Raw genomic sequence first — 11606 nt, 5'->3', positions numbered from 1 at the left:
TTGGCCTTTTGCGTGCCTATCCGTCTCGGTCAAATACTTCAATGCCTGTTATATGTACTTCCACGCCTGTTCTGCTCGCAGTTGGGTATTTGCCAACACTAAGCAGTTCTAGACCGCTCAAAAATCGGGCCTCCTGTCCGTCTTTTGCCTCGGAACATATTTTCAAGTCGGCTGTCGAGCTTTCTGAGCGCAGTCGCGGGGACTTCCCCTAGGATTTATGGCCCCTCGGACCTGAAGCAGGAAATGCTAAATCCGGCGGAGGAGGACGAAATCCAGAAGGCATTTAGTACCACCGAGATCACCGGGGCCCAGAACCTAACCTCTTAACCTAGCGGTTCGGTACCGGATTCCAGTAAGTGTTGTAGTGCTGTTGTTAGTAGTTTGTCACGAGGTCTCGCTGGAATACAGAGTATTGATTGGTGGTAAGCACTCGGTCTTTCTCAACTGCACTATTGTTCTACGCCTGCATCGCATTGTACCTACTTGTAAATCATCCCTCGGCTCGAGAGTCCAACGGCTCGGTAAGACTAGACCCTCCTAGGTGTGACTTATATTTACAACCTGGTATAGTACAAGCTTAGTTAATATAATGTCATCGTACTCCTCACCTTAAGTAACCTCTATGTAACAGCCAACGATGGCCTATTTCGGTAGTGTAGCCGAAGCAGAAGGCCTGGATAGGCTCAACATTACCTTCGCGGCGACTACCGGCCCTAGTCTGGACCAACGAACCAGTGGAATCGATTTTGATTACATCAGGTGTGTTATACATAACTACCTACTATGTGGTATATACTGCATAACAGATAAGCCCCCCCCTGGGAACGAAGCCGTCACTAGCAATTGAGGCTATTTTGGACAGTCGACCCACTCGGCCGGGTTTTCAGGGTCCCAACAAGTTCACGAACTTGAGAGATGCAGGACCTGCCTGGTCTAATGTAGGTAGTTGCTCCTTGAAGCACTCCGTGATATTACGCTACGACAAACGTGGCGATCCCGAGTTGCAAGTTGCGACGGTCGCATATTAGGAAAGAAACGCTTTGTATACGATATACGACCTGCCTTATGAGAGTTGCAGACAAAAGGGGAAATATATGAGAAGCCGACTTCGAAATCTTCTGTTACAGCGAATCTGCATGATTCCAGACGCAGCCAAGTCGTCGAATGAGAGACATTGAATAAGCACCAAATATATTAATAAGAATATGCGATAGTCGTTATAATAGGCGCTATATTTATTGTCCCATCTTACTTACACCGGGGATGTAGATGGAGGGTATTAGTACTATGTATGTAATTTCAAGGATTTGACATGTGACGGAGTTCTGGTCTTCGAGACGCATTTCGACTTGCCGTTGTGCGTCTATGTAGATGTGGGAAGTGACACGGTAGCTCACATCCCACATCCCACATTTTAACAATAAAAGCTGTTATGCATGTATGTAAGGTAGGTATATTACGGTAGGGATTTAAGGAATTCAATTCATTTACGAGCGGCCAGGTTCCAAGTTCCTGCTGTTGCGCAAGAGGAGGCGACGATCTACGCCTTGATCTTGCAACGCTGAAAATTCTAAGACCGATCTGAGATGATGACTGGCCACCCTACCAGCCTCTTCTTCAGGTGACAGACAGACGAACTTCACCAATGCAGCTAACAAGTAACTGAGGGGTGTCCCGGCCCACTACCACGCGAACGAAAAGTAACCGTTGGACCTTGGCGGCTTGACTAAAGGGTTTAGCCATGGCAATAATGGCTAGCGAGTCAACGGATGGTTTCGTCATCATTGTTTTGAACGACGGGGAACCGGAATCATCCTCCAAAGAGGCTCGCGTTAGAGGACCATATGGGAAAGCCGCGAGGCTGAGCTACCTAGTGTTCCTTTCTGCCGTGTTGGTCAAGCCGTTATTTATCGAAAATGGGCAGCATTGAAGTCAAGAGAGGAAGAAAAAAAACCGAAAAAGAGGGCAGTACCAATTGGACGTCAAATATAGCCATGGTATAAGAGAGACGCAGGTTCATACGAGATCTATTGACCAAAAATAGAATGAATACTGCTGGTATGGTGGAGTTCGTTATTCAACTATGTACATGGATGGCATGGTAGCGGACGGCTATAAAGTAACTCCAGTATGTACTGAGGCAACTCATGGTCAGTACATACATACCTATGTACATAGTGCCGCGAGCTTGTCAGCTTTAGATGATCCATTAGCCACGGTTTCGCTTGCTGTCTCCTACCACACTTGGTGAAAGAGAGGCTTGAGTGGGGTTTAAATGGCCTGTGGGCTGGGCCCTTGCTTAACTTGTCTTGCGACATCTTGTCAGGGTTCGTACAAAAAGTGTGGGGGTTCGTTCATCTGGTCCATGTAAGACTAAGTGGTTGACCCTTGTTCTTCTGACCCTTGGCTCGACCCTTGGCTTGGACCACATTGCGCGTCCTGCGTACCCTTTACTTTACCGGTACAGAGCACAGCTCTCATCCGTTGCGAACCCTTTCCCACATCTGCAAGACTGTCGAGGTGCAAGATGTTGTGACCGACTGGTCCCTTCGACATCGGAACTCGCTGGCCCGGTTCTAGATCGCAAGCTTAATCCCCTCTTAAGGCTCCGGGTCCGACTACATATCGGACCATAGTATATAGGCTGGTGTTCAATCTTGTGCTAGAAATTAGAAATATCTCGTTTCACGTAGACACCAGCGAAGGATTTTTTTGGTTTTATTTTACCACAACTTCGAAGTATCGCGGGGGCAAGACAAATGAATATTTGATGTTGTCCATATGTTGTCCGTATGATCTTTTCATCTTTTTACCATGTGAGCTATCACTCTTAACAATGGGAACCCCCACCTCGGTGAAATTCTCGCTTCTCGACGGGATGACGACCTGTCTCCCTAAAGACGACGTTGCTGTAATACATCCCGCGGCGGGCGTTGGAAAGTGTTGGACCTAGCGGACTGTGAGGACATCGGTTACTTAAGTTAGAACGTCTAGAGCTGCCCATGTAGTTTGAAGAGCCCGCTAGGTTAATTAAATACATTGAGAATCAATTAGAATCAATTCGCGCCATCTATGTTTGCTTCCACTTCTATGTATGCTGCTTGGCCATCCTGAGGCTGGTGACACAACCTCATGCACAGTTCTGCCGTCGAATTGGAAAATGAGACACCTTTCCAAGTTACCCTCCTACCCTCCTACCCTCCTACCCTCTTACCCTCTTACCCTCCTACATTATTAATGGACAAAGCCAACACCATCAATGGATGACAGTACGCTTTTAGAAATGAGCTTTGCAATTGCGGCTTCGGAGCTCAAGCTTGCTAGCCGCCCATGGTAAGTATGTATGTAAGTATGAGTGAGACAAGAATCTTTGTGAGTATAACGCTCGAGTCTCTAAGCCGTCTGGCCGTCCGTAGGACATCTTACCGGCTTTTCCCGAGACCCATAAAGACTCCTTACCAAGTGAGCATAGCGTCGATACTAGCTTACTTGTAGGGTCCGAGTAGTGAGTGTATTAAGAATATACTAGGTTACTATGGTATGTATGTATGAGCCGCCTGGCCGCCTGGCCGCGAGGCAGCGAAAGCATATGAAGCTTTTAATTCGAGTCTAACGAGTTTGGCTAGCACCTGAGCAGCGTTGTTTCTTTCCCGCTGCTCCACAAATCGGCGTTAGACCGGACGATACTCTCACGATATATCACGATCCGAACGAGGACTATCCTTGCCTTATTCTTTTAGCGTTACAACGTCCATGCAGATTGAAGTTACCAAAGGCTCGACTAAAACTGATTGATCTTACATATTACATTTTCATCTTGGATGTTGACGTACCTGACGTCTTAGCAGCGCTCGTCACTTAACTAAATCAGATAGATACATACTTCCGAAGCAGGTATTGATCGTATGGGGTAGTCCGCTTCAATGCTAGGTAATGGTAAACGGTACCGGATATTTTGCTACTGTGTGTACAATGTAGAATGTAGAATGTAGAATGTATAATGTATAATGGACAATGCTAACATGACTCGAGGGACGGTGCAGAGTGCGGACTGCAGTTGGACAATGAACGATGAAGAGAGAAAAAGAGAGGGGCGCGGTCGCAAGCTGGAGGAAAGCGAAGGTCGGAAGTATTTGGTACGCGGCGAATACCTTGACGCAGCACTGCAGCTGCTAAATGTAACATGATTGTACCTAGCCCGACCGGGATGTACATACGGAAAATCATGGCTTGGGGATCTTTCCATGGACCGACGCACAAGTCATGGTTACAAAATTTTTATTTTTTATTTTTATTTTTTTCAATTTTCGAGTCTCAATTCTCAATTTTCAATTTTGCCTGTATGTTTCCCTGGCGTATAGCTAGTATTTTATTAACAATTCTTACATACCTAGGTACCTAGTAGTGGCCCTCGTTAGGTAGGTACTCGTGTCATCAGTTAATGGGCAGTCCTTTACGTGCGGGTAATTGCACCAACTTGACTTGATCGGTTTTAATGTTAGCATTGGTACTTGGGGTACATGTAGGGCTACTAACATCATATTTGGATAGAGGTGTAAGGATATGCCTGGTACTACAGTTCCACAGTCCCATAAGTCCCACATATATGTACAAAGGTACCTCTATGTAGCATACAATATGGAATCGCCTAACCTTGTCGCATAACCACCTACATAGGCAAGCTTTTCCATGCAGCATGTAACTCGACAATGTCTCTCAAGCCGTCTAAATGCAGACTTTCTATAATTCTACAACTCCTTCCAAGACCCCACGCCTGATCCGGAATATACCTAGACATGAAGAATCATAACATAACATAACATATCATAACATAAAACCATCGTAATTAATAAATCACAGGAGAGTTTTCAAACGCAAAGACTCGAAATACATACATAGTAACCACCTTCAAATATCCCCCCACTAGTCGAGGTCGAGGTCTCTACTTCTTTTTAATTTCGGTGCAGATCCACCCCTCGTCAGAACTCGCTTCGGCTGCATAGGAGCTTTTTGGTCTTATGTGCGGAGGTAGTCGAAGGAATCCCTCGAGCTCCAATTGTCCTTGTGGGATTGGTCCAGGATCAGCCATCAAGAATCATCAATCCCAAGCCCTTTCCCAAGCCTTCCTAACACAACAAAGCCGCAGAAGCACCCGCCGCCCACTGGGGTCGCTGGAACCGTGGATCGCCGGGTCCCATGAATGTTAGCACCGGAATCATTCCAAGCCTAGCCTAGCCCAGTAGCTCTGCTGCACTCTGTTGCTGCTACGAGAGAAAAACCCAGGCCCTACCTGTCCTGTCCTGCCTGTCCTGCCTGTCCAAGTGCGGTCCCCCTTCGTTCAAGGAATTACCAGCATCTGCATTTGCACTTGCACTTGCATCCACCTCCATTACAAAGTCTGAGGGTGCACCCACACCCATGTCACCCAGGCAAAGCCGAACCAAACTGCCTGATGAGTGACCATCCAATCCACCCAACCCGCTCTGTGGAATTGTAAAGAGCAATGCGACAGTGAACTGCCCGAGTTACTAATTACTAATTATTGTTGTCGTTGCTTTGCTCTGCTGTAGTAGCTGTCGCTCTTGCTGCTACTCCTCCGCCCTCCACAAACCTCTACCGGGAGGTGCTATACACACATCACGCTTCTCCGATCTTACAAGGACGAGAGAGGTCGAACGAGCTAGCTAGGCAGGGAGAGAGAAAAAAAAAATCACTAATTGCGCGCTCAACCTACAAGTTTAGCGCTGGGCTTCTACCGTTTCCATTTTATCTCGTGTAGATTTACAAGCCGTCCGCTATCCTCATAGGCGCTAGGACCCGGGGGCACAAACTTTAGGATATAACGTTTGGCTTGTGAAGGAACTTGGGCTGACAGTTCAAACCTTGGAACGTGGGGAAACTTGGAAAGTGATCCGTAATACGTACGAAATCACTTCTCCAACGACCCCGTACAAAAAAAAAGAAAAGAAAAAGAGTCCTCGATCCGAATTCTTTTTTTCCTTTTTCCTTTTTCCTTTTTGCCCCTCTACGATATGGCCGCCAGCATACTGTCGCCTATACCGACCTCGAGTCCCTCGACAGCCATGAATCCCACCACGACAGAGCATGACTTTCGCTTCCCGCGAAGGCCCTTTGAGTCGGCCGCCGAATCGGCCCACACGAGTAAGAGGAATACCGACGAGAGCAGTCCTGGTGACTTGCGCATACATGAGCTTAACTTAGATTTTACAAAACCAGACATCCACCCTACAATATTCGATTTTCTACAATCCTCGACCTCCCCGAGTCTCCAGAATGGAATAACCGGAAACGACGAGAGTTTAGAGCAGCTGCAGCGAGACGATCCGCTCGCAACGCAAGTTTGGAGGTTCTTTCGTAACATGAAGCAGAGCTTGCCCAACCAGGAGCGCATGGAAAATTTAACGTGGCGCATGATGCACTTGAATCTACAGAAAATACGGCGGGAAGATGCTCGGTATGTTGGTTGTTGTATAGTGTTGTGTAGGCGCATCGCGACTCTAACCGTCTCTGCAGTCGCACCGCTTCTTACGAGACTAGCAACACTGCGATGAGCATTGCCAATGGTCCTAGCGGTATCGCACAACTTCGAAAGACGTCGGATCAGAACGTTGTACATACGGATCCCATGAATCTTGACGAATTTATATTTTCCGAGAGCGTCGCGACTCCGGCCGGATTCACAGCGACGCCTTCGCCAGACGCGAGCAAACAAGAGGCGGAGAAGATAGCTCACACCGCGGCCGCTGCTATCCCCATCAAATCCCGCAAAACACCCTCGCAGAATTTCGTCCCCCAGTCGGTTCCTGTCCCTGCTCACCAGAGAAATCCGGATGAGTTTGCCTACGTCACTCGGCACCATCGGAAAACCAGCATTGACGAGAGACGAGTGAGTAAAGCTGAAGCGCCTTTGTTTGCTGTACTAAAACAAAACATAATACCTAATCCCTTTACTTCTCACCTTGGTTTACCGCGAAACTCCTATTCTCGTGCGGCAAATATGTGTAGAGAGCTAATGATAATGTGATAGACTCGAAACTTGAAGCGTCCTGCTAACTTTTCCCCTCACGTCTCTGCCCTCAACAGCAATAATTATGCCTCTAACGAGATGGATGCCGATTCTGATCTCCACGAATACTCCTTAGACAACTCTCATACAAACGGCAACACACATGTACCTCACCATCCAGGTGTTCCCTTTCCTATTGACACCTTCCCCATGGAGAACGACCCTATTATTACTTCGGCAGGACCTTTTCAGCAGGGATTTTCGTTCTCGCCATCGTCATCGCCAATGGTTCCCCATGGCCCCTTTTCGAGCTTCTATAATCCTCACGGTGTTGCGTCCAACTCGGTCAATGGCGCAGACTACTATTCCCCACCGGGATCTGCGTACCAGTCGGCTGTTTCTACACCACATCCTATGGTAGAAAATGAGAGCATATTTTTCAGCTCGATGGATATGCGCCATCAGCGAGCACCAAACTTCCGTCCAGGGCCGGCGGGGTCTATGAGGGGTCAGATGAACCAGCAATTTATGCACCAACATAACGGTAATTCTATGTTTCCACCAACCACTACCGGAGCAGATTCTTCTGCCTCGTTTACGCAAACCCTTAATTTCGGTCATGTCGATCCAAGCCAAGTCTTTCAGCCGGACAATCCAGTTCGTTCTCCAGGTGTTGGCATGACACATGAGAATATGTTTAACTTCGGTGCTGATTCCGATAACGAAGATGAGGAGGGTGGTGCGTTTGCTGATCGTAACATGGGTATTCAATTTTCACCTGAAAACGAATCAGGGATGGACATGGGCAATCAAAATTCTATGGGATGGGATGCTTCTTTGCCTGGTCAATTTAGCACACAAGCAGCTCGTTATCCTGGTGGACCGCCTCGAAAGCAAGTCACTATCGGAGGCACGACAACAGATTATTTAGAATCGGGTGATTGGGACGGCCAAGGCAGCCTACCGCGGTCCCAGTCGTTTCGATCGGCCAGCGACAGGCGTCAGAAGATCCCTCGTACAGCTTCGACGCCAAACGCCAACATGGGTGGCCGTGGGAATCCGTTCGACAAATTGGCTCAGTCGAACCCGAATTCTCCGCCAGCAGACATATCAGGTAATATCTCGGGCTTCTCTTCCGTGGCACCCAGTCGACCTGGTTCCCCGCCTGGTTCCAAACACGGGTCCACGAGCAACCTGCAAGCTGCCGCGGGAGGGCAGGGCGATGGAGGCACGCCTACTACTTGTACCAACTGCTTTACACAAACTACACCGCTGTGGCGTCGAAACCCAGAAGGCCAGCCCCTGTGCAACGCTTGCGGTCTGTTTTTAAAGCTCCACGGAGTCGTGCGGCCTCTAAGTCTAAAGACCGACGTTATCAAGAAACGTAACCGCGGATCTGGCGCGAGCCTTCCTGTTGGCGGAACGAGCACGAGATCCAAAAAGAACACTGGCAACGCGGCAGGGACCGCCTCTGGACCCGCTTCCCGAAAAAATTCGACGTTAGCTATGTCTGCTACGAACAGCGCAACGCAGGTGACTACGCCACCATCGGTGACCAACAGAGCCGGCAGCGTCAACGAGGGCGAAAGTCCTGCAAGCGGCGCTGGCGGTTCCGGAGGTAACACGGCAGGAAGTACGCCAACTAGTTATGCGGGCTCTGCTACTGGTGCGGTGGGCGGCAAAGGTGTTGTGCCAATTGCAGCAGCTCCACCAAAGAATGTACCAGGGCCGGGTGCCGCCTCACTCCCGCGAAATATCGGCGCCAACGGTTCTTCCAAGCGTCAGCGCCGTAGTAGTAAAAGCACTGGGCCAAATGAGTCATCTAACGGCATGGATATTGACAGCCCTGAGAATTCGACTGGTTCGAATGAAGCAGCTCGTTCCATTAGTTCTTCGAACGGATTCACTACCATGTCGAACCCAGGAAACCTGGGCCTTGCCAACGGTTTTGGCATGTCTCAAAGACCGATGATGGGACACAGCATGCCCGGAATGTCCGGGAGCTCTACTGGTGTAATGAATTCCGGATCTGGAAACGGCCCTCAAGAATGGGAGTGGTTGACTATGAGTCTCTAATATTTCTTCCCCGAAGGATTTTGGTATGTACGTCTGTACTAGGTACTATTTACGACACGGTTCTGGGATTCCTGATTTACGCATCTGCTCAAGCGCTTTCGCTTGGATTCTGCATGGAGGTTTTCTGGCTTCGACTAATCGTGTCCGACCTAAGGAGCGAATGGCTGGACCGATTTATTGTGAACAATGGCTCGGCTAAACTCGCTACGGCATGGATGACGAATGTTCACGACATCACATATACGGCGGCGTTGGATTCTCTAAATTTTATGACGGAGCGACCATTCCTTTTTTATATACCATTCGCCTGACACTTTCGCCAATTCTGCATATGGCTTACTGCTGCGGTATCGGGTTCTTGATCGCTCACATAATTATACACCCAAACATTGAAACTGGGTTTTCTATGCGCATGGTCCAAAGGCTACGTGCTAGGAGAAATTTATATCATAATGCTATATCATGAGTTTGATAGCAATTCTACCTCAGTTTGGATTACTTGACTCTATACACTTACGAAGAATTTGCACTTGGTTCCTCTTGGCATCCGTCCACTACCTTGAATACCTTAGGTACCTACGCAACACGATCTCACTCACAATACCACAAGATTCTAAATGAAAATTGGTTACGGGACATGCCGTGATGGTTTATTAGTACGACAGCCATTTAGGACAACCCTTTACTTTGCGAGGAAGTGGTTCGGTCGGGTGTGCCACGAATTTTGCGCTGTATTTTCTTTGCCTTTGTGGCTAGGACTCGGATAAGGGGTCTGTAGATACGGGATTGATACCATTGTTGTTTCTAGACAGGCACGCAGGTCACGTACGGACCTAGGAAGCATAGGGGAGGATCATGGCCACCAGACCTAGCTTTATTGAGCTACACGTATAGACGGGTAAGCAGACTAGCAGACAGATGGACGGGGTACGAGGACGGGTCAGGAGTCAGTTGCACTACTTCGTGGTTTAATGACGACGCTATAAGATAAGGGCATCCGAGGCGCACGCACTCTACCACCCCAATTCCTATGAAGAAGATCTTCAACCCTTTGCGGACACAATTGCTGCTATTACGAATGTCCGCTCGCTTGTCTAGGTAGATGCTAGGGTAGATGATGAAGAATATAATAAGACTAAAGCCATGCACCAAGTAGTCCAGACCCGAGTTTCTATTTTTGCTAGGACTTACAGCGCTACAGGCAGGTAGGCAGACACTGATGCTCCCTGTCCCTGTCCCTGTCCCGGTCCCGGTCCCGACCACCCCGTGCCCATTGTCAGGTGTGTACCTATTTCACCGAGCAATAAATGAAAAAAGAGGGAGGGCCTTGGCGTATAAGTTACCTCGAGATGTATGCCGAATGTCGTAGGTACGTACATGTGCATATTCCTTCCATACGTCTCTCCCTTCGCTGACTAAGATACCTCCTTGGGCATATAACTCCAGAGTTGGAGCAGAATGTATCGGGATTTGGGAACTACAAGACGTGCCCCTATCCCGTCCGGCCCGGATTGCTTGTCAGGCAGCAGGTACCTTAGTTAGGTAACTACCTAAACAAGTTAAGTTAGGTTAGGTCAAGTTAGGATATACATACATAAGGGCTCTTGAAGAGGTAAGGGGTGCTAAGTGGTGTTTAGGGCATGATTTGGTCTTTGTTCTTGGAGATAGATCAAAGCTTGGTTAGGGGGGGAATGCTGTTTCTCTGCTTTTCTTTGTTTGCCTCGTACTTGGTGCTTATAGAGACCAAAGCCGATGGTAAGCTGGATTCGTGTTGAGGGGGCGAGGGAAGTATATTCTTAGCTTAGCTCGGCTTGTCTGTCTGCCGAGCTTGTAGGGTAGGTAAGTGTAAGTAGTTGAGGTGTAGTTTGTTATCTGTTTAAGCTGTTTGCATGTGACATGGAGGATAGCTAGGACGAGTTACCTTTTAGTACTTGTGGCTTTGCTAATTTTTGTTCGTGCCGGGCTTTTGTTGGTTTCTATCTGTTGTTGGAATCTTAGAGTTGTGATTATTGATTATTCGAAACCAGACAGCATGATAAACATAACATTCACCCACAATATTAGCCAAGGCTGATATTGGAGCAGGAGTGGAAGAGTCTGCCGCATCTCTAAAATCCTAGTATACCAGTAGCCAAAACTGTAAATATTCACCTTCTTTCTAGAGATAGTTGTCTTCATACATCAGGTGCTTACCGTGTCCAATACCCGTTAGCTCTATACAGAATGAGCGTACTAGAGGTGTTTAAAGACTTGGTGTTAGCCGGGATGAGACATCACTACTGGCAGTCAACACAATGGCCATATATTTTATTACTAGGTTAGGAGGCTGTTCACATATTAAGGCTACGGCAAGTCGAGATAAAGACAATGGATACAGCTAACATGCTTCACACATGCTAGCATATCCCAGCAATACGTATAAACAATCACAATCACCTTTACCAATAACAAGCTTTGCAGAGAAATTACTGTCCCTGTATTTCTGCCTTTTCCAGGCGATACC

The 11606-nt window shown here is 47.9% G+C and overlaps 1 protein-coding gene across 1 annotated transcript; it reads left to right on the top strand.

Moving 5' to 3' along the window:
• Positions 1 to 6032: 6032 nt before the first annotated feature.
• F4813DRAFT_385114 (uncharacterized protein) lies at positions 6033 to 9103 on the top strand (the record flags this gene model as incomplete). The annotated part of the gene is made up of 3 exons (XM_049246200.1): positions 6033 to 6475; positions 6535 to 6907; positions 7049 to 9103. The coding sequence occupies 3 exons, from the start codon at positions 6033 to 6035 to the stop codon at positions 9101 to 9103; spliced, it is 2871 nt and encodes a 956-aa protein (XP_049104364.1).
• Positions 9104 to 11606: the final 2503 nt, after the last annotated feature.

The sequence above is a fragment of the Daldinia decipiens genome (genome assembly GCF_022478715.1).
Source record: "Daldinia decipiens strain CBS 113046 unplaced genomic scaffold F4813scaffold_2, whole genome shotgun sequence".
In the NCBI taxonomy this organism is placed as follows: domain Eukaryota; kingdom Fungi; phylum Ascomycota; class Sordariomycetes; order Xylariales; family Hypoxylaceae; genus Daldinia; species Daldinia decipiens.
Note: the sequence above shows the minus strand (reverse complement) of the source record. Positions and strands in the feature narration are given on the sequence as shown.